At 38.9% G+C, this 25,347-nt stretch overlaps 1 protein-coding gene across 1 annotated transcript in view; it reads left to right on the top strand.

Annotated features, from left to right (window-relative positions):
- Positions 1-25,347, top strand: part of cnga1b (cyclic nucleotide gated channel subunit alpha 1b) — a 48,835-nt gene that overhangs the window by 9,544 nt on the left and 13,944 nt on the right. Inside the window, exons 2-6 of the mRNA XM_072568855.1 lie at positions 7,347-7,471; positions 12,309-12,371; positions 13,654-13,704; positions 13,803-13,955; positions 18,275-18,391. Coding sequence (XP_072424956.1) covers positions 7,368-7,471; positions 12,309-12,371; positions 13,654-13,704; positions 13,803-13,955; positions 18,275-18,391 — 488 coding nt within the window. The 5' untranslated portion in view covers positions 7,347-7,367. The remainder of the gene's footprint in view (positions 1-7,346; positions 7,472-12,308; positions 12,372-13,653; positions 13,705-13,802; positions 13,956-18,274; positions 18,392-25,347) is intronic.

Below are 25,347 nucleotides of genomic sequence, written 5' to 3'. Positions count from 1 at the left end.
ATTACCATTGACAAGAAACTGAACTGGACTAGCCACATAAATTCTGTGGCTATAAGAGCATGTCAGAGGCTAGGAATCCTGAAGCAAGCAACACACACCTCTGGTTTACCAAAGCCTGTCCACCATGTATAAAGCACAAGCCAGGAATTTCTTGGAATATTCCACATTTGTCTGGTTGAGTGTTGCTCCAACATCACTTAAGAAGCTTGATACCATCCAAATCAAAGCAGCACACTTTATTGGTATGAATCCCTAAACTTTCATCTCTCCACCAATAATGCATAGTGACAGCAGAATGAACCACCATCAAGATGCACTGCAGAAATTTGTCAAGGCTCCTTAAACAGCACCTTATAAGCCCATCTTGAAGAAAAAGGCAGCAAATACATGGGAACATCACCACCTGCAAGTTTCCCTCTAAGCAACACACCACTCTGATTTGGAAATATATTGCTGTTCCTTTAGTGTCATTGAGTCAAAGTCATAGAACTGACTCCCGAACAGCATTATGTGTCTACCTACATCAAATAGACTGATAGCAAGATGGCAGCTCACCACCACCTTCTCAAGCACACCTAGAGATGAGCAATGAATGTTGGTCCAGCCAGTAGCACCCACTTCCCAATTTAAAAAAGTCCAGTTGAATCTTAGGGCCCTAGTTTAGTTTATTATGAACATACTGTGCCGAATAATCAAGAAAACATTTTGATACCTGTCGACAAGATTGCATTTAGGTTTCTCATCAGACAAAGTAATGGCCATTTCTTCCAAGCAGTGGCAATGATCATGGTCAGAGTGCCACTGCTCTCACAATTTCTCTTGACACTGATGTGAATTTATTTCACGGTCTTCTAAACCCAGCTTTCCCAGGAATGGCCAGTACAGTGTCTCTCAGTTGAGGGTCATTGGAAGGGAATAGAGCTAGGGAAGGCAGGATGTAGCACCTTTTTTTTTGGTGCTAGCTCCCATATGGTAAGTTTAAATGTCCAGTTTGAGTGTTAGTGAGTGAATGGGTGGGTGGGTGGGTGGATCAGTGGATAGTCAAAATAGTTTAGGGGGTGTAGTCAGGCCAGGGGTTGGGCAGTTCTTGTTAGGGGAATAGTTGGATGCTAAGGATAATCTAGTTGGGGAAGTGTTCAGGTCAGATCAGGTAGGATGCTTTGGTTGGTTTGGGTGGTGATCGTGTCAGATTGGGGGTTTAGTTGGGTGATTAATGGGGGCTGGATCTGGGCTCAGATTAATGGGGTACTGGCCTAGTTGGTTCAGGACCTAATTAGGTAGTCAGTGCGGATAGTTGGTTGATGAGACTTTAATAGTGTGCATAGTCAGGTACTCAGGGTTATATTGCAGGATGGTGGAGGTAATGGAGAGTCAGTTGTGGAGGTGTCCAGCTGTTATAATAGGTTTTAATCTACCTTACAATTTCTGTGTAACTATTCAGGAATGTATGGCAGAGTAGTCCAAAGTCGCCAACTCTAGCTCAGAGTCGGAGATATTCATGGAGTCTCCCAGTGAGGAGGTAAATTGGCCATCAGGAGTTGAATCATCAAGGGCACTTCCCATATATGTTCATACATCAGGGCTTCCACAGGTCCTGATGGCCATTTTCAATTGTATGTTTGGGGTTCAGTGACCTGGCCTTTTATATGTTGTTATATGTAGTGAAATTGATTAAAGGACATCATTATATGATTAGAAAATATAACAGGCATAGCAATCTTACACTAAAACCAAGAAATTTAGAGATTATTTTCTCTGAAATAGCAAAGAAAATGTCAGTGAATTATCCTAGATATGGTAATTTCATAATTCACAATTCCAACAAAATTCAACTTCGCATTGCCAGTGGTGTCAGTGATACTGAAGCCTGGAATCTGAAAATGGCAGATGATCCATTGTCAGCACACCCAGTACAACCCATTTTGCATACCATATTTGTGAGGGAGTTAGTGTGTATGTGTCAGGGGTATGCAGAGTGGAGCGATTGTGGTGACACTCAGTATCCAACAATGACTTGGTCCCCTTACTTGTCATTCTGTGCCTCATGGATCTCATTGATGTATATTTTAAACACTCCCAGCTGATCATGTATTCAAGTGAGTGGGCAACCTGATAGGCCTGATAGAAGTATATGAAATAATGATAGGATGGATAGATGGAGCCTTTTTCCCCAGGGTATAAATGACAAATACTAAAGGATATAGGTTTAATGTTAGAGGGGGAAAGTTTTTTTACACAGAGGTGCTTGGAATGCACTGCCAGGGGAGGTGGTAGATACGGGCACAATAGCAAACTTTCAGAGGATTTAGATAGACACATGAACAGGCAGGGAATAGAGGGATATGGACCGTGTGCAAGCAGATGAGATTAATTTAAAATGGCATCCTGGTTGAAGCAGACATTGTGTTCTTGTGTTGTAGTGTTCTATGTTCTGAGTGCACAAGGAACCACAAACTACTGCTATTTAAGAAGATCAGTGTGGAACTTTAAGGCGAGGTGCTTTTGACATTAACTGTTGGAAAGTTAGTGAAAGTGCTGTGAGGTAGAACAGCTGTTAGAGTCAGAGTGGAGTGTTGCTGGACTTCAATGAGAATATTGATAAGTGAATGGGCAAAGAGCTGGCAAATGGAATATAATGCAGAAAAATGAGAAATTGTTCATTTTGGCATGCAGAATAGAAAAGGAGCATGTTATTTAAATAGTGAGAGATTGCAGACCCCTGAAATGCAGGAAGATCTCGGTGTTCTCATGCGTGAATCACCGATATTTAGTATACAGGAACAGAAGGTATTTAGGAAAGCTAATAGAATGTTATCATTTATCACAAGGGGAACTGAATTGAAAAGAAGTGAGTTCATGCTTTAGTTATACAGGGAACTAGTGAGACACATGTGGAGTACTCTGTAAAGTATTGATCACCTTATTTAAGGAAGTACGTAAAGCATCGTAGAAAAGTTTGGAGAAGGTTTATTAGGCTAATACTTGGAATGAGCAGATGGTCTAATGAGGATAAGTTTGTATCTGCTGGAGCATAGGAGAAGAAGAGATGAATTGTTTGAAACATACAAAATCCTGAAGAACCTTGAAAAGGGTAGTTGTAGAGAGGACATTTGGTTTTGTGGGAGAATCTAAAATAATGGGCAATGTTTAAAGATCAGGGGTCACCCCTTTGAAATGGGGGTGGGGGGGTGGAAATAATTTCTTTGAGTGGATCGTGAGTCTTTGGAGCATTGTCCCTGAAAAGGCAGTGGAAGCAGAATCCTTAAATATTTTGAAGCCTGAGATAGGTTCTTGTTAGTCAAGAAGTTGAAATGTTATTGTGGGTAACTGGAAACGTGGATTTGAGAGTACAGTCATATCAGCTATAATCCACACACATTATTTAGCTGTGTACTGTAGTGAGGATCTCTGTTTGATTCTCTCTTAGCAGTGACAGTGGTTCAGTGATGTTCATTTTTGCAGCAATGGGAACTACCATGAGCTTGAATTTTCAGAGTTCCAAAGCCAGTCTAGTGGTTCTGGCATAGGGTTTGAATCTGGCAGGATAGACCACCTCTAATGGTTTGTGGTTCATAAAATTAAGTAATTCCGACCCAATGCTGGACTAGCACGTGTAGAATCTGTCAGAGATCTACTTGCATTGGTATTAGTCGCAGGCACTCCTCATCCTTTGGACTGGCATCTACAATGACTTCTGTTGGCACATGTGGGTCATAGTATCCCAGGGTTTGAGGAACTGTGAAGTTATTTTTCAAAGATTTGAAAGCACCTTCTCTCCTTCTGCAAATATGAACTGTTCCTTCTTCATGGTTAATTTCCTCAATGGATCAGCCAGGGTAGCAACATTTGAGATATACCTCGGTCAATAGTTCACAAGTCCCAGAGAACATCTCACTTGATTGGAATGTTGTGGTTCACGTGCCTTTTGTTTTTGCTTCTCTCTTGTCTGTGTCTCAATTGATTCAGTCGCTTGTAAATTTATTTCCCATGAATATTTGCTCTATAACACCCAGCAAGGACTTTGCTGCATTAACAGTAAGTGCTGTTGACTGTACTCGAGCAAACAAAAATCTAAGCCTTCCACCATGTTCCTTTCTGTTGGCTGTATTTGGGATCCCTTATATCCTATTATAGATGTCATGTTGCTGGATCTCCAGTGCCAAATTTGTGCCAAATGTTAATCACCTGTATGAGTACAGTCCATAATGAGTGAAAATTGTCACTTTCCTCAAATCCGGATGTAGCTCCAGCTGCTTTAGCACTAATTTAGAGAACATTTTGCTTGTTAACAACCTTTGAAAGACTTTGTCCGCTGTGGAATTTAATGTCATTCTCTCACAACCATTTCACTAATTTGTTGCATATCAACACAGAGTTTGATGCTACCATAACAGCACTCACCTCAGTGTTGGATCAAGACATCATAGAGCCCATTGAAGAATCATCAGTTCCTTGAACCTTGCCTCAAGTTGCCCTCTCAGTCAAGAAGGCATTCTGTGTACTGGCTGAGCTATAGGCTTCACATTCTCATCAACGGTTAATCTCACTTGGTGGATGTGCAACTTTCAATTCCTAAAAACACTGCTCAAAACTGCTCTCTAAATTTTACATAGAATTTTACTGAATTCACTTTCAATCCAATGTATTGCACCCCCAAGGATTAGGCAGCTCCTTTGATCAGAAGAAACTTCCTTTAATGTGTTAAATTCTGGCTCTATGTTCTGATTCCCAGCTCTCACACCCATGGAAGAGTTTGAAGTGGGATATAAGGTGTGTGAGGATAATACCTTTTGGCACATTTTCAAGATGTGCACTTGATCCTCTGTCTTCAGCTCCTCCCACAATGTTCTGCCAATAACAATGCGGTCAATTCAACACCAGCAGAAATCACTGGCATGTTCACACGGTTGTTTTCACTGAACAAAAACATGTCTTCATGATTGCTAGTTATTGTTAGGTTAAAAATCACACAACACCAGGTTATAGTCCAACAGGTTTATTTGGAAGCACTAGCTTCCAAGGCGCTGTCTTAATGCTTCGAAAGCTAGTGCTTCCAAATACACCTGTTGGACTATAACCTGGTGTTGTGTGATTTTTTTCACTTTGTCCACCCAAATCCAACACTGGCACCTTCAAATCATGGCTAGTTATTAGCTCACTCTCTGTATCATCTTCAACACACCTCACAGTGGCACTTTCATCTCTCTTTACACGGTTTCACTCTTAGTTCATCTTTACTTCTACACATCTTATCAAAATAATCTTTGTCCCTATATTTTCTACTGACAGGGCCATAGTCATAATCAAAGTATCCCAAGCTGCCATCATCTGAAATAGTCTTTTAGACTTTTTGATGTTTAAATTGACATGGATCTGGATTCTGTGGGACCACTCAGTGAACCTGTTTTTGTCAGGCTGATAGTAGAAGTGGGACCAAACTTTATCCTGCAAAATTGTCCATCCAGTGCTTCTAAAGTGAGGCTGCTATTTTCAATGTGTCATTCAATATTAATTTACCGCAAATAAAAGCAAAATACTGTGGTTATTAAACTGCAGAAGATCCAAAGAAAAGTCTTATTGGACTTGAAACATGAGCCAAGTTTCTCTCTCCACAGACACTGTCAGACCTGCTGAGTTTCTCTAGCACTTTCTGTTCTTAGTTCAGTCAATTCCCCTTTCCAGCAGTTTATGATGTTGTTTATCAGACTTGCCATCTTGGATTACTTGATGCATTATTTGGTTATTCAGATCTATCACAATATAATTGCATCCATCTGGCACACCTATCTCAAACAGTTCTCAAATCTAGCTATTGCTTTGCTCTCTTTGAACCCCATCTCTCAGAAAGCATGGGACAGAATTTTATAAGGGTGTGAGCAATGCCAACAAGGGCAAGGCACATTGCAGAACTGAGCAATAAGTGCAGCGAAGCCCATCTCAATGTTGGGAGCATCTCGCTCCATATTGTATGCTATTCATAAGTAGCATGTCGAGATTTTCCCTTGGCAGTGACAATATGCCAATTGACGGGGATTAGCGATTTTAAAATACCTTGCTAATGGCACAACTGGGTGCATTAATATTCAGACTCCCATCTTACCGAACACAGCAAACAAGCTTGATGTTAAGAAATCTTGATATGCAACTTGACCAAGCACCTGGCAGGTTTAGCTTGCTGTTTGCTGTGACCAGCCTCCATGTTGGAAATATTGTACCAATGTCTCACGGCACACTCCATGGGCACCAGCCATATGCGCTCCACATCACTGTGTCATCCACATTACCAGACTGTAGGAATCCTTACGGTACACCCTCATTCCACCTCTTTACTTCAAGTTTACACCTCAGGGTACACTGGCAGTTATCAGTGTAATGTGGAACAAGGACACAGTGCACTCAGGGACATGCATTCAGCTCATGGACTGAACCAGGCTCCATCTCTGGACTCTTCACTTGCTGTCATAGTGTGAACTCATCTTAACCCTATCTGGAAGCTCACAGCATTCCTGCCTTGCATTGCTTTGTCATGCTTTTTACATTTTGCCCCTGAGCTAGAGATACCAGCTTCCTATTACTGCTGTCTTTGTCTTGCCATTTAGCACAGCCATATAGTCAGAAAGCTTGTCATGGTTGTCAGCAGGCCCCAGTGAAGTCAAGCGGGATTGCTTTCCCTCGGGCTCTGACTCAATAAGATAAAGATAGTCTTCAAAGTCAGTCCAGGGCCTGCTTGGGGTGCTCAGTCAGGATAAGAGTGAGGTAGATATTACAGAACCTATCTCAGCCTTCAAAATATTCAAGGTTATTCATTTGTCAGATATTATCAACCACTATCAATTTTCCATGCCAGCATTTCCAACCAAGAATTACTTGTTTATATTTTTCTGAAAATGTTGCATATGCATTGTGCAAAAATTCAATTTCCCTTTTACAGTGTAAGAAAATGGCAACTTTTTCTTTACACGTATAATTAGCTGATGTAACAATAATGTTATATGCCACATTATGAAAGAAAGGTGCTTTGCTCTCAACAGAGTAGACTCATGCTCTCCTTTTCACACCCAACATTTCCACCAATTTAACACTGTTAGCATTCCATTTGTCAATTGCTCTAAACACCCTCGCTATCTGTTCACTCACTACCTCTCTCCCTCTGTCAGAAGCGTGAAAATCATCATTTCTAAGTCCCTTTCAACTCTGAACAAGAGTCATACTTGAAATGTTAATTCCGTTTCTCTCTTCATAGCTGCTACCAGATCTGTTGAATATTTGTAGCTTTTCTGTTTTTATTTCAAAATATCCAGGTGCACAGTATCTTGTTTTACTTTATTTGCCTTGTTCCTTTTCAGGGAATCAATTTGGTCATCAAGATGGCGACTGTGATTAATACACACCAGAGCTATCTTCGCATTCCCCGAGTGTCTGTTCATCCTGCAGATGATGAGGTGGAACAGATGGAGAATGGACAAAGCAGGTATAGCAGAATGATACAAGTCATCTTGTATCAGAAATCTTGTCACTTAAGAAAAGTTTCATAATGAAACTCAACAACACTACACTATATAAGTATCTACACAAGTTTAAAAAAAGGTGTTTGCTATTTTGAACTATATGGTTCTGAAGAAACGTGGGCACTGATATTGTCCATTACATGACTTTTGAGCTTGTCTTCAGGTATTATCCATAAGTAACAGAAGCCTGCAGCAAGCATATAATTTTAACTCTGTATCTGTCTGTCTATCATTGAAAGATGAAAAATTAAGAAAAAACTCTCCCATGAAAACATGCATTTGGGTGAACTAATGGACCTGTAGGCTAGTTCTAGCATTGCAGGGCTTTGTAAAATTTATCCTTTTCATCCCAGGACAAAACCTTGCCTGTAATTTTCTCTGAAGTTAATCATAAAAAAGCTTTCACCAAAACTGAGATATGTAGTGAATATTATATACACAGTTTGACAAATAGTCATGGAGATAACCCTATTTCACCTAAAATTTTATTTTAAATGTTGATCTGTTTGTTTATTTGAAAACCAAATGATGTACCATGAAACAGGTCTGTGGCATAAATCAAAGCACTAATTGTAGTCTCTAATTTTCTTGTTGTCAATAAAATATCTGAAGTGTATGTGCAAACTGTCTATAATAAATAATGGGGGCAATTGTAAATTCCAGGGGGCCAATGGAGTAGGCTGATGGTTGGGGATGGGCAAGTTAAAAATAATGTAGGAACCCAACACTATCTGAACCCACCCATATCTTGTTAGAAAAGAAGCAGATCAGTGGAATTGGTGAAAGTTTGACTGGTCTGATCTTCGGGGATGGGTTGGTCACTAAAATCTTAGAAAGAAACGGTGCCTACATTTTTATCAGAAGTTACATTTTTAACACTTGCAAACTAAGGTACCTACACTTTGGAAATTTGAGCAGATAAAAGGAAGTGAGCAGTGTTTTTATGTAAGGTTTCAAAGTAGCAGAAGTGTTTACCCCATTCATTAAGGTTACATTTTGAACTTTGAACAGGAGTAGGCCATTCACCCCATTGAACCTGTTCCTGCCATTTAATGCATTCAGGACAGATCTGTAGCCTAACTCCATATACCTGCCTTGGCCCATCTCCCTTAATAACTTTGACTTAACAAAAAATTATCTATCTCAGTTTTAAAATGAAGAACTGATCCACATCCACTGCCATTTGTAGAAGACAGTTCCAAACATCTACCACTCTTTGTGTAGAGAAGTGCTTCCTAATATGTCTTCTGAATGGTCTGGCCCTACTTCTCAGACTTGGCTCCCTAGTTCTAGAATCCCCAACTAGTGGAATTAGTTTTCTTTATCTACCCTGTCTTTTCCTGTTAATATCTTGAAGACCTTGATCAGATCATCACTTAACCTTCTAAATTCTAGAGAACGAAAGGACTAATTTGTATAATCTCTCCATGTAACTTAACCACAAAGTCCATTCTTGTAAACCTGCATTGTACTCTGTCCAAAATCATATATCCTTCATAAGGTGTGGTGCCGGGTTTTGTGTACTTGCAATGTAACTTTTGCATCTTTATACTCCAGTCCTCTATAAATAAAGGCCAGCATTCCATTAGCTTTCTTGATTATTTTCTGCACCTGTTTATGGCATTTTATAGATCTTTAGGCCTGAACCCCCAAGTCTCTTTGGACATTGTCTATATTTAACCTCATATCATCTAGAAAGTACTCTTATCTATAGTTTTTTTGTCCAATGTGAATACCCTCACACTTGCCTCAATTGAATTTCATCTGCTACAGTTTTGCCCTTCCACTTAGCTTATCAATATTGCTTTGTAATTTTATGCTACCATCAACAAAGTCTACAATGCCACCTAACTTTGTGTTATCAGCATATATAACACTTGCAAACTAAGGTACCTACACTTTGGAAATTTGAGCAGATAAAAGGAAGTGAACAATGTTTTTATGTAAGGTTTCAAAGTAGCAGAAGTGTTTACCCCATTCATTAAGGTTACATTTTGAACTTTGAACAGGAGTAGGCCATTCACCCCATTGAACCTGTTACTGCCATTTAATGCATTCAGGACAGATCTGTAGCCTAACTCCATATACCTGCCTTGGCCCATCTCCCTTAATAACTTTGACTTAACAAAAAATTATCTATCTCAGTTTTAAAATGAAGAACTTTGAACATCCACTGCCATTTGTAGAAGACAGTTCCAAACATCTATCACTCTTTGTGTAGAGAAGTGCTTCCTAATATGTCTCCTGAATGGTCTGGCCCTACTTCTCAGACTTGGCTCCCTAGTTCTAGAATCACCTATGCTATTGTGCTGTGATGGTACATGCTTGCAAAATGATAGTTCCACTTAATAGTGTCCTTTTCACATTCCACTCTCATCCCTGTGATGTCAGAACGCTGGCGAATGCTCACAGATTGCCTATGGTCAATCTTGGCTATTGGATGGTCAACCTACCGAAAAATTATAAAATAAATCTTGTCATTCATTCTGTTAGGATCTGTACAAAGGCATTATTTTCATGGCAGCGAGGAAGAGCACCTTCCCTCCCAATGACCAGGTGCTGTGTCTTACCACGGCTGACATGGGGTAAACCCGATGCAGAGTCAACCCATGTAAGGCTGCTGGACCAGATAACATCCCTGGCAGAATGTTCAGAGGATGCTCTGATATACTAGTGGATGTTCTCACAGACATCTTCAACATCTCCCCAAGTTGCGCCATAGTTTCAAAGTGCTTCAAGGCTACCACCATCGTCCCCGTGCTGAAGAAATCTTCAGCATCCTGCCTCAATGACTATCTCCTTGTTGCGCTAACACCCATCATCATGAAGTGTTTCGAGAGGCGCATGATGAGGCTTATTAAGACATTGCTGTCCCCCTCACTGGACACCCTGCAGTTTGCGTATCGTCCCAACTGCTCAACAGATGATGACATCTCTACCACTCTCCACCTGGCCCTCACCCACCTGGAGAAGGATACCCACATCAAATTCTGTTCATACACTTCAGTTCTGCATTCAACACTATCATTCCTCAGCACCTGATTGGAAAGGTGAGTCTGCTGGGCCTGAATCCCTCCCTTTGTAACTGGATCCTGGACTTCCTGACTGGGAGATCTTAGTCAGTCTGGATTGGAAACAGCATCTCCAACACCATCACACTAAGCACAGGGGCCCCCCAGGGCTGTGTGCTCAGTCCACCGCTGTCCACCCTGCTGACACACGACTATTTAGCGATGCACAGCTTGAATCATATCATTAAGTTCACTGATAACGCGACTATAGTGTGTCTCATTAGCAGGAACGATAAGTCAGCAGAGAGAAGGAGGTGCAGCGGCTAATGGACTGGTGCAGAGCCAACAACCTGCCTTTGAACATGGACAAGATGAAAGAGATGGTTATTGGCTTCAGGAGGGCATGGAGCAACCACACTCTGCTAGACATCAACAGCTCCCCCGTGGAGATTGTGAAGAGCACCAAATTTCTTGACATATATCTGGTGGAGAATCTCACCTGGATCTTCAACATCAGCTCCTTGGCAAGAAAGCCCAGCAGCGTCTCTACTTTCTGCACAGGCTGAGGAAGGCCAACCTCCCACCCCCCTCCGTCCTCACCACATTCTATAGACGGTTCATTGAGAGTACCCTGAGCTGCTGCATCACTGCCTGGTTCAGGAATTGCACTGTCTCGGATCGTAAGACCATCCAATGGATAGTAAGGACAGCTGAGAGGACCATCAGGGTCTCTCTTCCCTCCATTACAGACATTTGCATCACACGCTGCATCCAAAAAGCTAACAGCATTGTGGACGACCCCACACAATCCATATTCAAACTCACCTTCCTCCCTCTGGAGCATTCAGTCTCTCACAGCCAGACTGTGCAACACTTGTTTCCCCCAAGTCACCAGGCTCCTTAACACTGTATGATCGCACTGCATTCCATCTGCAATTCTTTGCATGACTTTTCAAATTGCTGCTGAAACAATCGTTTATGAATGATTATTCATTATTACACTGTAATTTTCACACCACTGTGCCTATTGTCTTGTCTTCTCAGAAATTACTGTGCTATCTTGTGAGTTTTTCACTTATCTTATACACTTTATGCTGTCCTGTACTCCATGTAATTTGCATTGTCCATGAAGCACATTGTTCCTGGAGAAACGCTGTTTCGTTTATACTGTAGCAGTTGTATGTGGTAAAAATGATAAATAAAGCTACTCGTGACTCTTGACTCTTGATTTTTTTAGGATACTCTTCCCTGTTGGGTTTTTTTCCTGACTCTGAAAGTCCAAAGGTTTGGAAAAGGTGTTATCTAATTCTTTTGATGTACTGTGCAGCCATCCAACACACTCTCATATAAATGATTTACTGCAATTAGATTTAACTGTTTGACCTGGATACAATATTTGGTACACAATGTAAGTGAGGAGTCAGATTTTCAGCTCCTTGGAGATTTAGTTTGTTTATGGAAACTATGAGACTAACCATGCGCATATACAAGGGTTGGGATAAAGTTTGAAACTTATCAGGCAGTTGTTTTAACTACTAGGTGCAGGATTTTGCAGTTAAATTCATTATTGACCTGATGCATATATCTGGCTATTGCACCTTGGCTAAAGAACTTTATTTATATCCCTAACACATTCATCCTTGTATTTCATTATTTTGGGCTGTCCAATATTCATTCATACTGATTATAGGTTGTTTTAGATCAACCTTCTCAAAAGATGATGCTCAATTAGCCACTTCTAAAATTTGTTTTAAATTAAACTTATTTCTAACCAATTTGCTATCATTAGGACCCAGACCCTTGTTGATGACAGGGAGATGTCCAACATTAACAACAGCAACAACAATGATGAGTAAGTATAGTGTTAAATTTCTGAAACAAAGTATTTTTTATTGTTCATTTTGTACAGTTTATGCAAGTAAATCAATGTTAAACATAGTTCTTTCATCTCTAAGTTGAAAGTTTGAATTAAAACTTTACATAATCCTTACACTGATATTTCAGTTCACTTACATAGGAACAGGAGTAGACCATTCAGCCCCTTGAACCTGTTCCACCATTCAATGAGATCATGGCTGATGTGTGCCCCAACTCTATACACTTCCCCATGGCCCATATCCCTTAATACCATTGCTTAACAAAAATGAATCTATCTCAAATTTAAAATTAACAACTGATGCAGCACCCACTGCCATTTGTAGAAGAGAGTTCCAAACCTCAACCGCCCTTTGTGTGTAGAAGTGCTTCCTTACATCTCTCCTGAATGGTTTGTCCCTAATTTCTAGACTATGCCTCTTAGATCTAGAATCCTCAAACAGAGCAAATAGTTTACCTTTGTCTACCCTGTCTTTTCCAGGTAATATCTTAAAAACTTTGATCAGATCACCCCTTAACTTTCTAGCAACTTAACAAATGCTGCATTAACTGCGATCTTTTGATAAGACATTAACTCAACCACATTCCTGAAGAAGGGCTCATGCCCGAAACGTTGATTCTCCTGCTCCTTGGATGCTGCCTGACCTGCTGCGCTTTTCCAGCAACACATTTTCAGCTCATTAACTCAACCACCCCTCTCAGATGAACATGAAGTGTTATCTGGCCTTCATAAAAACCGAAAGAAGTGCAGACTTACCATTTTAGGTTATGAGAAACGATCACTCAACCCAAAACATTACCTCTGATTTCTCTCCACAGATGCTGCCAGACTTGCTAAGTTTTTCCAGCAATTTCTGTTTTTGCATATTATCTGGCCTTGTTTAAGGAAGGGCAGAAAAGCTTTTCCCATTGTCTGGGTTAATATTTATTCCCCAATACCTGTAAGAAATGATTTAGTATTTCTTTCATTACTCATTTTGGGAGCTTTCTGTGCTCAAATTGACATTACAACGGTGACTACAATGCAAAAATATTTAATTAATTATAAAATATGTAGGGATATCCTGAATTGATGAAACTGTATTAGTGTAAGTCTTTCTGATAAATTTCAGACAATATGAAAATTAAAACAATAAGTGAGAAATATTGCAGTTTAACGTGATATTTCTTTGTGAACTCTGACACAAATACAACTGTAGATGTAATTTTAAATGAAATTCAGACTGGCTGAATAATTAAAAAACAACTTTCTTCATTAGAGAGAAAGAGACAAAGAAGGAATCCAAAAAGAGCAAAAAAGAGAAAAAGGGGTAAGGAGCAAAGACTTATTTTTGATACATATCTATCTAAGCAACTCAATTATTTCATTCTTTCTTGTACAAGTGCTTAATCTCAATCCATTTGACAGCAAATCTGGTGGCAAAAAAGAAAAGAAAAAGGATAAGGAAAAGAAAAAAGATAAAGATAATAATAAGGAAAAGGATGAAGAAAAAGATAAAGATGAGAAGAAGGATGAGAAGAAAGATGATGAGACCGATAAAAAGCAAGATATCAAGAAAATGTAAGTATGCCAAGCTTTTACTGAAGTTTGTCGGTAATATTTTGAATTTTATTCAGAAGTATTAGTCTGGGTGACTCCAGAAATCTTTATGAATGGTATCGAAGTGTGGAAACTGTGCTCTCATTTCCAATGGATGCCACTTTTGCACGCAGAAAGAATGCGAATCACATGGCAGGAAAATACTGCTGAGTTCAAATAGACCCCATTTTTGTCTTTCCAAGAGTCTTAACCTGCTGTGTTAGGTTTATGGAGTAGAGGCAATTGCTCTTGATGGGAAAATAAGATCTATATAAATGATGTGAATTGAAGTTATTTTAATGTCTATGGTAAAACAAAGACTTGCAGATACTGGAATTCTGATACAAAAATAGAAATTGGTGGAGAAACTTAACAGATCTGACAGTAGATGTGGAGAGAAAGCAGAGTTAATGTTTTGATTGCAGTGAACGTTTTCCAGGATTAATAAGTATGCCGCCTTTCCTGAGCTGCTATTCGTTCTGAAGGAAGGTTATTGAACTTGAAACATTAGCTCTATTTTCTCCACACAAATGCTGCCAGGCATGCAGAGTTTCTCCAGCAATTTATGATTTTTAAAAATTTTAATCCCCAGCTCTTTAAACATTAAAGAAAAGGAGACGTTATTAGTTGGAGTTAATACAGCATTGCTATACAAACTATTACACTAGCATAGTAGAGATTATAATACTACAAAAGAAAGATATAAAGCAAATAACTCACTGTGCATAAGCAGTCTATTGACATGCTCTAACAATTAAAGCATCAAAGGTTAATGGTCAGGTCGACTCTACTACATACCACACGGGCCCTTGCAACTGTCCTGCAACTTCTGTCTACAGTCCCATAATAGTAATCATAAACAGGTAGTTCTTTTATAACATAATGGTTGCATTCTTGTGCAATCCCACATTATAGGAAAATTGTGCTGTAGAAACAGCGCTTAAACTGTTGACGATATATTCAGGTTACAGCCAACACACGTTTTAAAAGTTCGCGCTTTCGAAACAGTGTCCCCAATTCGTTAATCATGTTACAGTGAATTCATGTTAATGAAACACGCTTTACAGCAGGGCAACCTGTACCAAAGAATATAGTCCTGAAACTTGACAGGCTCGCAAACCTTGCAATTGTAATAAAGCTATAACACAGAATGACTTGCATGCTAAAAAGGAGAAGTAGTGTACAGCAGACATTGCTAAGTAATTCTACAAGCAATGGATTAGATAATAACTCTGCAAAATTGAGAAATCCAGTTATGAATGGTGGTATATAATTACAGAACAAACAGGAGGAGAAAATTCTACAAATCTACTCAGTATTGGAGAGATCTTGCACATCAATTCAAATGTCAGCAATGACAATGGGACCTGACAGCACCTGGCAATAGTACTGAAGGATTGTGCTCCAGAACAAGTTGCACCTCTAGTCAAGCTATTCTACTAAAGTTACAACACTTTCATCTGTCTGACCATATGGGAAATTGCCCAGATATACTCTGCCCCCACAAAAAGCAGGAAAAGTCCAATCTGGGCAATGAAAATTGCATAAGTCTGTTCTTGATTAACAGTAAAATGATGGAGTGGGTATTTGACAATATATCAAGCAGCACTGAGGCAGCAAGACACTGCTCACTAATGCTCAGTTTAGATTCGGTCAGGTCACTCTGCTCCTGACCTTGTTACAGCTATGGACAAAAGAGGTGAATTCAAGAGGGGGCATTGAGAGTGACTCACTTTCTCTCCATTTGAGGGTCAGCGTGGGATTTTCACTAATGATAATTGCAAAATATTCAGCCACATTTACGACTCCTCAGACACTGAAGCAGTCCAGTCTTCATGTACAGCAAGACCTGGACAACCTTCAAGCTTGGGCTCATAAGTGGTTAGTAGCATTAATAACAATGCCATCTCCAGTATGAGTAAAATTAATTCCCCATGACATTTGTTGGCATTACAATCGCTGAACATCACACCATCAAAATCCTAGTAAGTATTATTGAACAGAAATTGAGCTGGGCCAGTCACACACCAAATATTCTTTTGTTAAAGTCAGTTTTCTAAGATTAAATTAATTTGATGGTTGAATCAAACAACTTCCTGTGTGCTATTCTCTGATTCTATCAACAGCTGAGGTTGCATTAGGGCAAGTGAGTCAGGGATAAGTACAGAGAGTTTACATATTTTTGACTGAAAGATAAGGGTTGACCCTTACATGACATACACAAAAAATCATTTTTGGCACAATACAGGGGCCTTACCTTTTACATAAGACTGACCATTACTTGAGTGTATTTAGTAAGTACTATAGCTCTGAGAACGGGTCAGTGGCTGGAAATTTTGCAGTGAATAGCTCTTGACATGAGCTACTGGCATCAGAAGCAATAATTAGCCAATTTCAGCCTCTTCCAAGTACTCTATATCTCCCATCCACCACACTTTCACTCTTGAACTGTTTAAACCTCCCTCAAACAATACCTTCTGTTGAGGTTTCTACCTCACTGCCACCTCTCCACTCATACTAAGCATTGTCTAGGTCACCTTACTCACTAGTCAGCCCGTAATTCTTCAGAACTGATAAGGACTTTCTGCCACCTGTAATTCTACTCCACATGAATAATTAACATTCCATTTCTATTTCTGCCTGCTGGTTATTCCGAAACAAAAAAATATGTTTTTGGTAAAACTTTATAACGGATCATTTATTTTCTGCCATTTTTGTTTAATCTGTTTAACAATGGCTCAGTGGTTAGCACTGCTGCCTAACAGTTCCAGGGATCCAGGTTCAATTCCAGCCTTTGTGGAGTTTGCACATTCTCCCCTTGTCTGAGTGGGTTCCCTCTGGGTGCTCCAGTTTCCTCCCACAATCCAAAGATGTGCAGATTAGATGAATTGGTTAGGTATAGGTTAGGTGCATTTGACAAAGGTAAATTTAGAATAATAGGGTAGGGGGTGTGGGTCTGGGAAGGTCAGTGTGGACTTGTTAGGCTAAATGGTCTGTTTCCACATTGTAGGGATTCTATCTCTGAAAATAAATAATTTTCTGTGCTAAAATTAATTTAAAAATTGAACTTATGAATGAACTAAAATAGAGTTTACATGAATGAAGGTTTGCTCGCTGAGCTGGAAGGTTCATTTTCTGATGTTTTATCTCCGTACTAGGTAACATCTTCAAGTGAGCCTCCAAGTGAGCAAACCTACATCCAGAGCCTCAACCTGAGCTACAAATCTTCTCAAAACTCACTAACAGAGTCTACATTTTTCTAACATATATATAACCAGGCATTTTAAATGATTATTATCATGAATACAAAATATAATTTGCTGAAGACTATGACAAAATTGAGAAATACAAACTTTTAAAATAAAATTTTAAATTTGCTCTTTCCACACAACTATTTTTCTTCACATTAGTAACTTTTAAAATGTACTGGTAGTAAGATTCTCACTTGGATTGTCAACAACTGGTGTTTAAGCGAAAATGAACTGTCCATTGATGTTGGACACGTATAGTTGACAATTACAACTGTTAGAATTGTTAAACAGCTGTCACTTAAAATTGTTTTATCACAATTTTTTAAAGATAGTATGTTTGAAATAACTCCACGAGGCCAATATCCCATCATCAAGTCACCCTTTATTTATATATCCACAATACATGGACTTTGACCATTTAGCTCAGAGCCAGTCCCTAGTGTGAAGAGAATCTCTGATACTCCTATTTATATTTGTCAGCCAAGGCTTCCTGATTGGCCCAGGTTAACATCTGCAAACAGGGATCTCATATGCAATGAGCTCCACCTGACCCTTGTTCCAATCACTACAGTGTTTAATGTCGCTTTTCTCTTTCAAATTCACATTTTTTTAAATGGTCATGTATATTAATTTTTTAAATTCATTCATGGGATGTGTATGCTGCTTGCTGGACCAGCATTTATGATTGATCCCTAATTGCCCAGATAGTAGTTGAGTCAACCACATTGCTGTAGATCTGGAGTCATATGTACATCAGGCAGATAAGAATCTCAGATTTCCTTCTCTGAAGGATATATTTGAGTAAGAGTTTTTTTTTAAATGACAATTGACAGAGGTTGCCATTATGCTACCTTTTATTTCCAGATTTTCATTGAATTTAAAATTCACCATTTACCATGGTGGGATTCAGACTCACATAACCCAGAACCATAGACTCAGGTTCAGGATTACTAGTCTAATGATATTACCACAATGTATTACCTGCCCTAAGTTGTATATAAAGTACTAACATAATTGTTTTTGCTTCTATTTTCTACACTTCATGTTCAGGCTGATGAATATGATTCCTACGCTTCCCATTCTTGATCCAGCAGGAAACATGTACTACAACTGGCTCATGATTATTACAATGCCTGTGATGTATAACTGGACAATGATCATCGCTAGGTAGGATGAAATGCAAACAAAACTCACAAATAACCCAATATAAATATTACACTGACATTGTGAAGTGCTTAGTGAGGATTGTAATTCTCGATATACTTAATCATATTAAGTCAATCTCAATACTGTAGGAAGTGACAATTGTATCTGGCGTAAGAAGGTGAAATTGAACATTAGTTATCCATGGAATATTATCAAGAACTCTTTAGTAACTGAATCAGAACAGAATGATCAGATGGCAAGACCTGTGACCTTAAAGCAATAAAGAATATTTGTAAGTTCTTTAAAATTCTTGTGAAGTCTCTAATGACCCTTGACATGGAAGTAGCACCAACTAAAAGGAGGTTATGATACCATATTACTGGCAGACAGAAGGACAGGAAGAAGGGACAAAGAAGAAATTGTTTAAAGGAGAGATTCAAGGAAATATTCAGTTCATAGAATGAAGTCTCAAAGAGAAAGCAGAGACAGGAAGAAGAACATGTAGAGCCCACTTTTCCTATTTGGCAGAAAAGGACAAAAGAGTTTTTAGTGGCACAATGCAGGCTGGTAAAACCAGGATATTGGTATGAAATGCTTACAGACACTATAACCAGGATATCAGTGTGAATAGCTTAAGACACTATAACCAGGATATCGGTGTGAATAGCTTACAGACACGATAACCAGGATATCAGTGTGAATAGCTTAAGACACTATAACCAGGATATCGGTGTGAATAGCTTACAGACACTATAACCAGGATATTGGTGTGAATAGCTTACAGACACGATAACCAGGATATCAGTGTGAATAGCTTAAGACACTATAACCAGGATATCGGTGTGAATAGCTTACAGACACTATAACCAGGATATTGGTGTGAATAGCTTACAGACACTAAACAGATATGTGGCTTCCAGACATCACCAAACCATAATCCAGGGTGTTATTGATTTTGAAAAAACGGAACTCTGAAATCTAGACCATTAGAATTGCTGTGACCCATGGGAGTGAAACTCAGAAGTGAAAGTTTCTGACCCCACAATCTACAAAGTGTGAATAAAGAATACCTCAGATTACAACAGGATCTTGACCAGGTGGGCCATTGGGCTGAGAAGTGACAGATGGAATTTAATTCAGATAAATGCAAGGTGCTGCATTTTGGAAAAGCAAATCTTAGTAGGACTTAAAGACTTAATGGCAAGGTCCTAGGGAGTGTTGCTGAACAAAGAGACCTTAGAGTGCAGGTTCATAGCTCCTTGAAAGTGGAGTCACAGGTAAATAGGGATAGTAAAGAGGGCTTTCTTTTATTGGTCAGAGTATTGAGTACAGGAGTTGGGAGGTCATGTTGCGGCTGTACTGGACATTGGTTAGGCCACTGATGGAATATTGTGTGCAATTCTGGTCTCCTTCCTATCAGAAATATGTTGTGAAACTTGAAAGGGTTCAGAAAAGACTTCCAAGGATGTTGCCAGAGTTGGACGATTTGAGCTATAGGGAGAGACTGAACAGACTGGGCTGTTTTCCCTGGAGCATCGGAGACTGAGGTGTGACTTTATAGATGTTTACAAAATTATGAGGGGCATGGATAGGATAAATGGACAAAGTATTTTCCCTGGGGTCGGGGAGTCCAGAAGTAGAGATCATAAGTTTAGGGTGAGAGGGGAAGGATATAAAAGAGACCTAAGGGGCAACTTTTCACACAGAGGGTGGTATGTGTATGGAATGAGCTGCCAAAGGAAGTGATGGAGGCTAGTATAATTGCAACATTTAAGAAGCATTTGGATGGGTATATGAATAGGAAGGGTTTGGAGGAATATGGGCTGGGTGCTGTCAGGTGGGACTAGATTGGGTTGGGATATCTGGTCGGCATGGATTGGTTGGACCGAAGGGTCTGTTTCCATGCTGTACATCTCTATGACTCTATGACTGTAATAACATATTGTCAGATAGTTTAATTACATAGTATCAGTGTTAGTGAGAATGATGCTGATGCTAGGGGTTATGTAAGATTACCAACTACATAAAGAGAAATTTAACTTCTTATTTAAAACATCATTTGCCTGTTAATTCACGTTCATTCTAGATTAGTTTTGATTCATACTAAACTAAATGTTAGTAAAGGTGATCTCTTATTGGTAATTTCTTCATTTTGGGGTCATCTGGTAAATTTGTTTATTTATTTAAAGGAAATCATAACAATCTGGAAATTGATTGTCTTAACTTTATGTTAGTGTACAGCTTATTGAAAATCAAAAAGTAGAAGTTAAAGGGCTCTAAACCAAAAATTATGTAACAGGTTTCAAAAGAAACAAACGAATTTTTATTAAACTATTAAATTATTTAGTTTATATCCTGTTCTTCATAGTGTCTCCTTGACAATTCATTTGGAGCAAGATCCATTGCTATTGAGTGATTGTTATTGAGTGATGTATTTCTTGAGGGAAACTTTAATTATATGTTATGTGTTGGGGAAGATATCTGTAAAGTGAGCTGTACCTTATATGATAAATGAGTAATGTATTACAAATAAACTAAATGGAATAGATACTTTTGTTGTGTGTAACAAAGCATTGAAATGTGAGTTTGCACCTTTGACCCTTGATATTGTTAGTTACTAACTGCAGTCAAAATATTTTTATTTGTCAATGGAAACAAATAGTAAGGAATCACCTAGATTCATCCCAAATGCTTCATTATAGAGTCGTAGACCTGGAGAGCATGGAAACAGACCCTTCGGTTCAACTCGTCCATGCCAACTTGGCAATTGTGGATTACTTTCTTAGCCTAGAATGATGATGTATTGGATAGGAGAAATTAAAAGTAGAATAGGAAAAAGGTTTTGAAAAATATATAGAACAGCATCAACTACAGGTTAGATATTATCATAATTTCCTACACGCAGAAAATATTATCAAAGCACTTTACAAAACAAAAGGAAGGGAAAACAGAAAGAGATTAAGCTGTGTTCTGAAAACACAGCCCAAGGAGACAATTGCCTCTAAAGAGGGATAGAGCCTTTGGGGAGATACTTCCAAAGGACACAGCATAACAAATAAAAGGAATCCCACCAATAATGGAGACAAATGAGTAAGGTACGAGAAGTAAACCAACTTCAGAGAAAGCTGGGTATATTCAAGGAAATATAACTGAAAGGGATCACTGAAGTTGGAGGTAAAAGTATTAGGGAGATTTGAAATTGAGAATATGATTGTCAACAAGCATGGTGGATAGTGAATTTTGATCACAATAGGGTTGACAAGATTTAAGAACTTGTTGTAGGTGTAAATGTTTTGTTGGGAATGGCATGGAGAATGCCTAGCAGACTATTTGAGTTATCCAGCTTCAAAATCATAAAGTAATACTACCCAAATCTTTTGCCCTGTATGATCCTATTTTAATATACCTAATGCTTTGTCACATCAGGGACTGGGAGGTGTTCTTTAGCTAATGAGTAGGTTGGGGTTGGGTTGGGTTGAAGGTTTGGGGTGGTGCTGGTTTAGCTCCTGAGCTGGGAAGGGGTGAGATGTTCAGGATGGGGAATCATTTATACGCTAACTTAGGCAGCTACCTGGATCAAAACATTTGTCTCGACCAGAACTGCTTTGTAGAATTGTTTCAGCCAGATATTTCCAGATTCTGTTAGGTGAGCACAGTTTGAGTAACAGTTTCCTTTCATCATTAGAGGATGCTTTTAGGTGTTGGAAGTAGAGTGAAGCTCAAATTCAACTGTATTTTCTGCAACATCTGTACAGATGTGTGTTAGACCTTTTTATTTGCTTATAGTTATAGTGATGTTACCTCAATGTCACTTTGCTACAGTATCTATGTATCCATTGATGTTACTAGTTTCCAGAAATCTACTGTTTTCTGTCTTGAGGCTGCTCAGTGATGACGCTGCCACAGTCCTTTGGGTTAGAGAATCCCAAACATTCACCACCCTCTGACTGAAGAAATTTCTCTTATTTCAGTCTTAAATAGCCTATCCTTTGTCCTGAGCTTATATCCCTTAGTTTTAGACACACTAGCTTGGGAAAGCAAATTATTTACATCCTCCCCGCCATGCCTTATACAAATTTTCAATGAAGTCACTCCTCAGTGGTTGAATCTCTAGACAACACGATGGGCGGCACGGTGGCTCAGTGGTTAGCACTGCTGCCTCACAGCACCAGGGACCCAGGTTCGATTCCAGCCTCGGGCAACTGTCTGTGTGGAGTTTGCACCTTCTCCCTGTGTCTGCGTGGGTTTCCTCCGGGTGCTCCAGTTTCCTCCCACAGTCCATGCTAAATTGCCCATAGAATCAAATCTAAAAACAGACCCAGTTGCCTTAATCTCCATTCGTAGCAAAGTCCCACCAATTCAGGACTATTCTAGTGAATCTCACTACACTTCCTCAATGACAAGAATATACTTCCTTAAATAAGGGAAACAAAACTGTACACAATGCATCAGATTAGATTTCACCAATGCTGTCTATAAACTGCAGCAAGACAGCTTTATCCTGTACTCAAATCACCTTGTGATGAAGACTAATATGCCTTCATAATTGTTTGCTGCATTCATGTCTTAACTTTAAGTGACTCATGAACAAAGGCACCAAATTCCCTTGAAACACCCACACTTCCCAACCTCTCACCATTTAAGAACTATTCTGCTTTTCAGTGTGTTTTTTCTACAAAAATTAATAACCTCACACTTGCATATAGGGGATAAAAAGACAGTTCTTTAAAAACTTTCAACAAACACTCATCAGGAAACTGTGCAAGAACATAATTTCTAGGGAAAACCAACATTTATACTGTAAAAGGGGAAGTGCTGATTGATTGTCAAATAGACTCTGATTTTAGAGGTGTTGCCATGGAAAATGAGTCCATGAATGATTGACAGGCGACTATCAGGTTTTGTTTAAATTTTAAAACAGGCCAATTGCTGACTGTTGACTGTCAATCATCATTCACGGGGACATTCTCCATGGTAATGTCTCTACCAGTTTGAGCTCATTGTCTATTTAAACAGCGCTCTCCTTTTATACAGTGTAAATGTGATTTTCCCTGAGAATTGGTATTCATACATAGAGACCTGATGAATGCAAGAGAAAGGGCAGGTGGTACTATCACTGGACTGTTAATCCAGAGACCCAAGTAATGTTCCATGAATCCTACTATGTCAGATGATGGAATTTGAATTCATAAAGTATCTGGAATTAGGAATCTAACAATGACCATAAAACTGTTTTTGATTGTCAGGAGAAATCCGTCTGGTTTACTCATGTCCTTTAGGGAAAGGAAACTGCTGTACTACACATGACTCCAGACCCACAGTAATGTGAGTGACACTTAACTGCCTCCTGGACAATTGGGGATAGGTAATAAATGCTAATATGGCCAATGACAGCCACATCCCATGAATGAATTTGAAAGAAAGATTTGACAAAATAGTTTTATCTCAGCAACACTCAAGTTCTTAGCTACCAAATAATTTCACAGTGTGATCATGTTCTAGCCCATTCACTTTGAATATCCAAGTCCTTTAATCCTTCTCATATCTTCCATTCCTACACAGGAAATTTGTGAATATTACAATTAGTTCCACATCCAAATCATTTATAAAGATTGTGAACAACTGTGAACCTCGTATTAATCTTTGCAATATCACTCTCATAACAGCCTGTTATCCTGAGAATGATCTATTTATTCCTGTGCTGCTTTATTTCTGTTAAACAATTCTCAATGTATACCAATATATTTTCCCATGCACACTTATTTTCTTTACTAACCTTGCGTATGATATCTCATCAAAAACTTCTGAAAATCTAAATTATCCATACTTTCTGGTTTTCCTTTATCAATGCTACAAGAAAATATCTCAAAATTCTTCAACAGGTATGTCAAACTTGATTCTCTTTCATAAATATATACTGACTCTGCCTAAAGTTGCTATTCTTTCCAAACTGTCCAGTTATCCATCCTTTATAATAGATGCTAACATTTTTCCACTACTGACATCAAACTAACAGGTCTATAATTCTTCATTCACCTTCTTCCTCCCTTCTTAAATAGTATGGTTACATTTACTACTTTCCAGTCCATGGAATCTTTCCAGAATATATAGCATTGTGAAATATAACCACCAATGTATCCATTATTTCTCTCGCTACCTTCTTCTCGACATATAATGGACTTGTATTTCTCCTGAGTATACAAGCAGGAGGCTGGAAGAACACAGCAAGCCAGGCAGCAGCAGGAGGTGAAGAAGTCAACGTTTCAGGTGTAACCCTTCTTCAGGCTATTTCCTCCTAGCCAAATGTTTCCTTTTCTTAAATGTAAGAATCTTTCACGGTCCACCTTTATGTTCCTCCCTCATTTAAATTCACTTCCCTTTCTTGATCAGCTTCTATGTCCTCCTTTGTTGGTTTCTAAATTATTTCCAATCCTAAACTTACCAAATGTTCTGACGAAAGCCAAATCCTTTGATCAATTGCAATCTTTCACTTCTTTCATTGACCATAATTGATGTATCTTCAACTTTGGGTGTTTGTGCCATAGAGGAATGTATTTATGTTCTAAACCATATTGTATCTCTAAATACTTGCTGTTGCCAAGCTACTATCCAATACTTTTGTCAACCATAGTGAATGCAGCCCCATTACCTTCATAATTTATTTCAGGTCTAAAGAACCTAGTTTCAAAATGAACTCTACCACATTCAAACTTAATTACGACATTCTATCACTTTACTATTTCCCAATGGCTCTGTTTAGCAAGATTATTGATGAGCACTTGTTATTACACAATAATTTAATATCAATAAATCCCAAATAACACGACCTTTAGTTGGTTTCTCAATGTACATCTGCAGAAATTCACCTCATACACACTAAGGGGTATGAGCTCAGTGAGCTATTTGTCCTCCTTCTGTGCTGTAAATGACTCTATAAAGGCTAATAGCATAATTAATATATGGACGTTTATAGTTCT

Source organism: Chiloscyllium punctatum, chromosome 1 (assembly GCF_047496795.1).
Source record: "Chiloscyllium punctatum isolate Juve2018m chromosome 1, sChiPun1.3, whole genome shotgun sequence".
NCBI lineage: Eukaryota > Metazoa > Chordata > Chondrichthyes > Orectolobiformes > Hemiscylliidae > Chiloscyllium > Chiloscyllium punctatum.
This window is presented reverse-complemented; position numbering and strand designations above follow the sequence as displayed.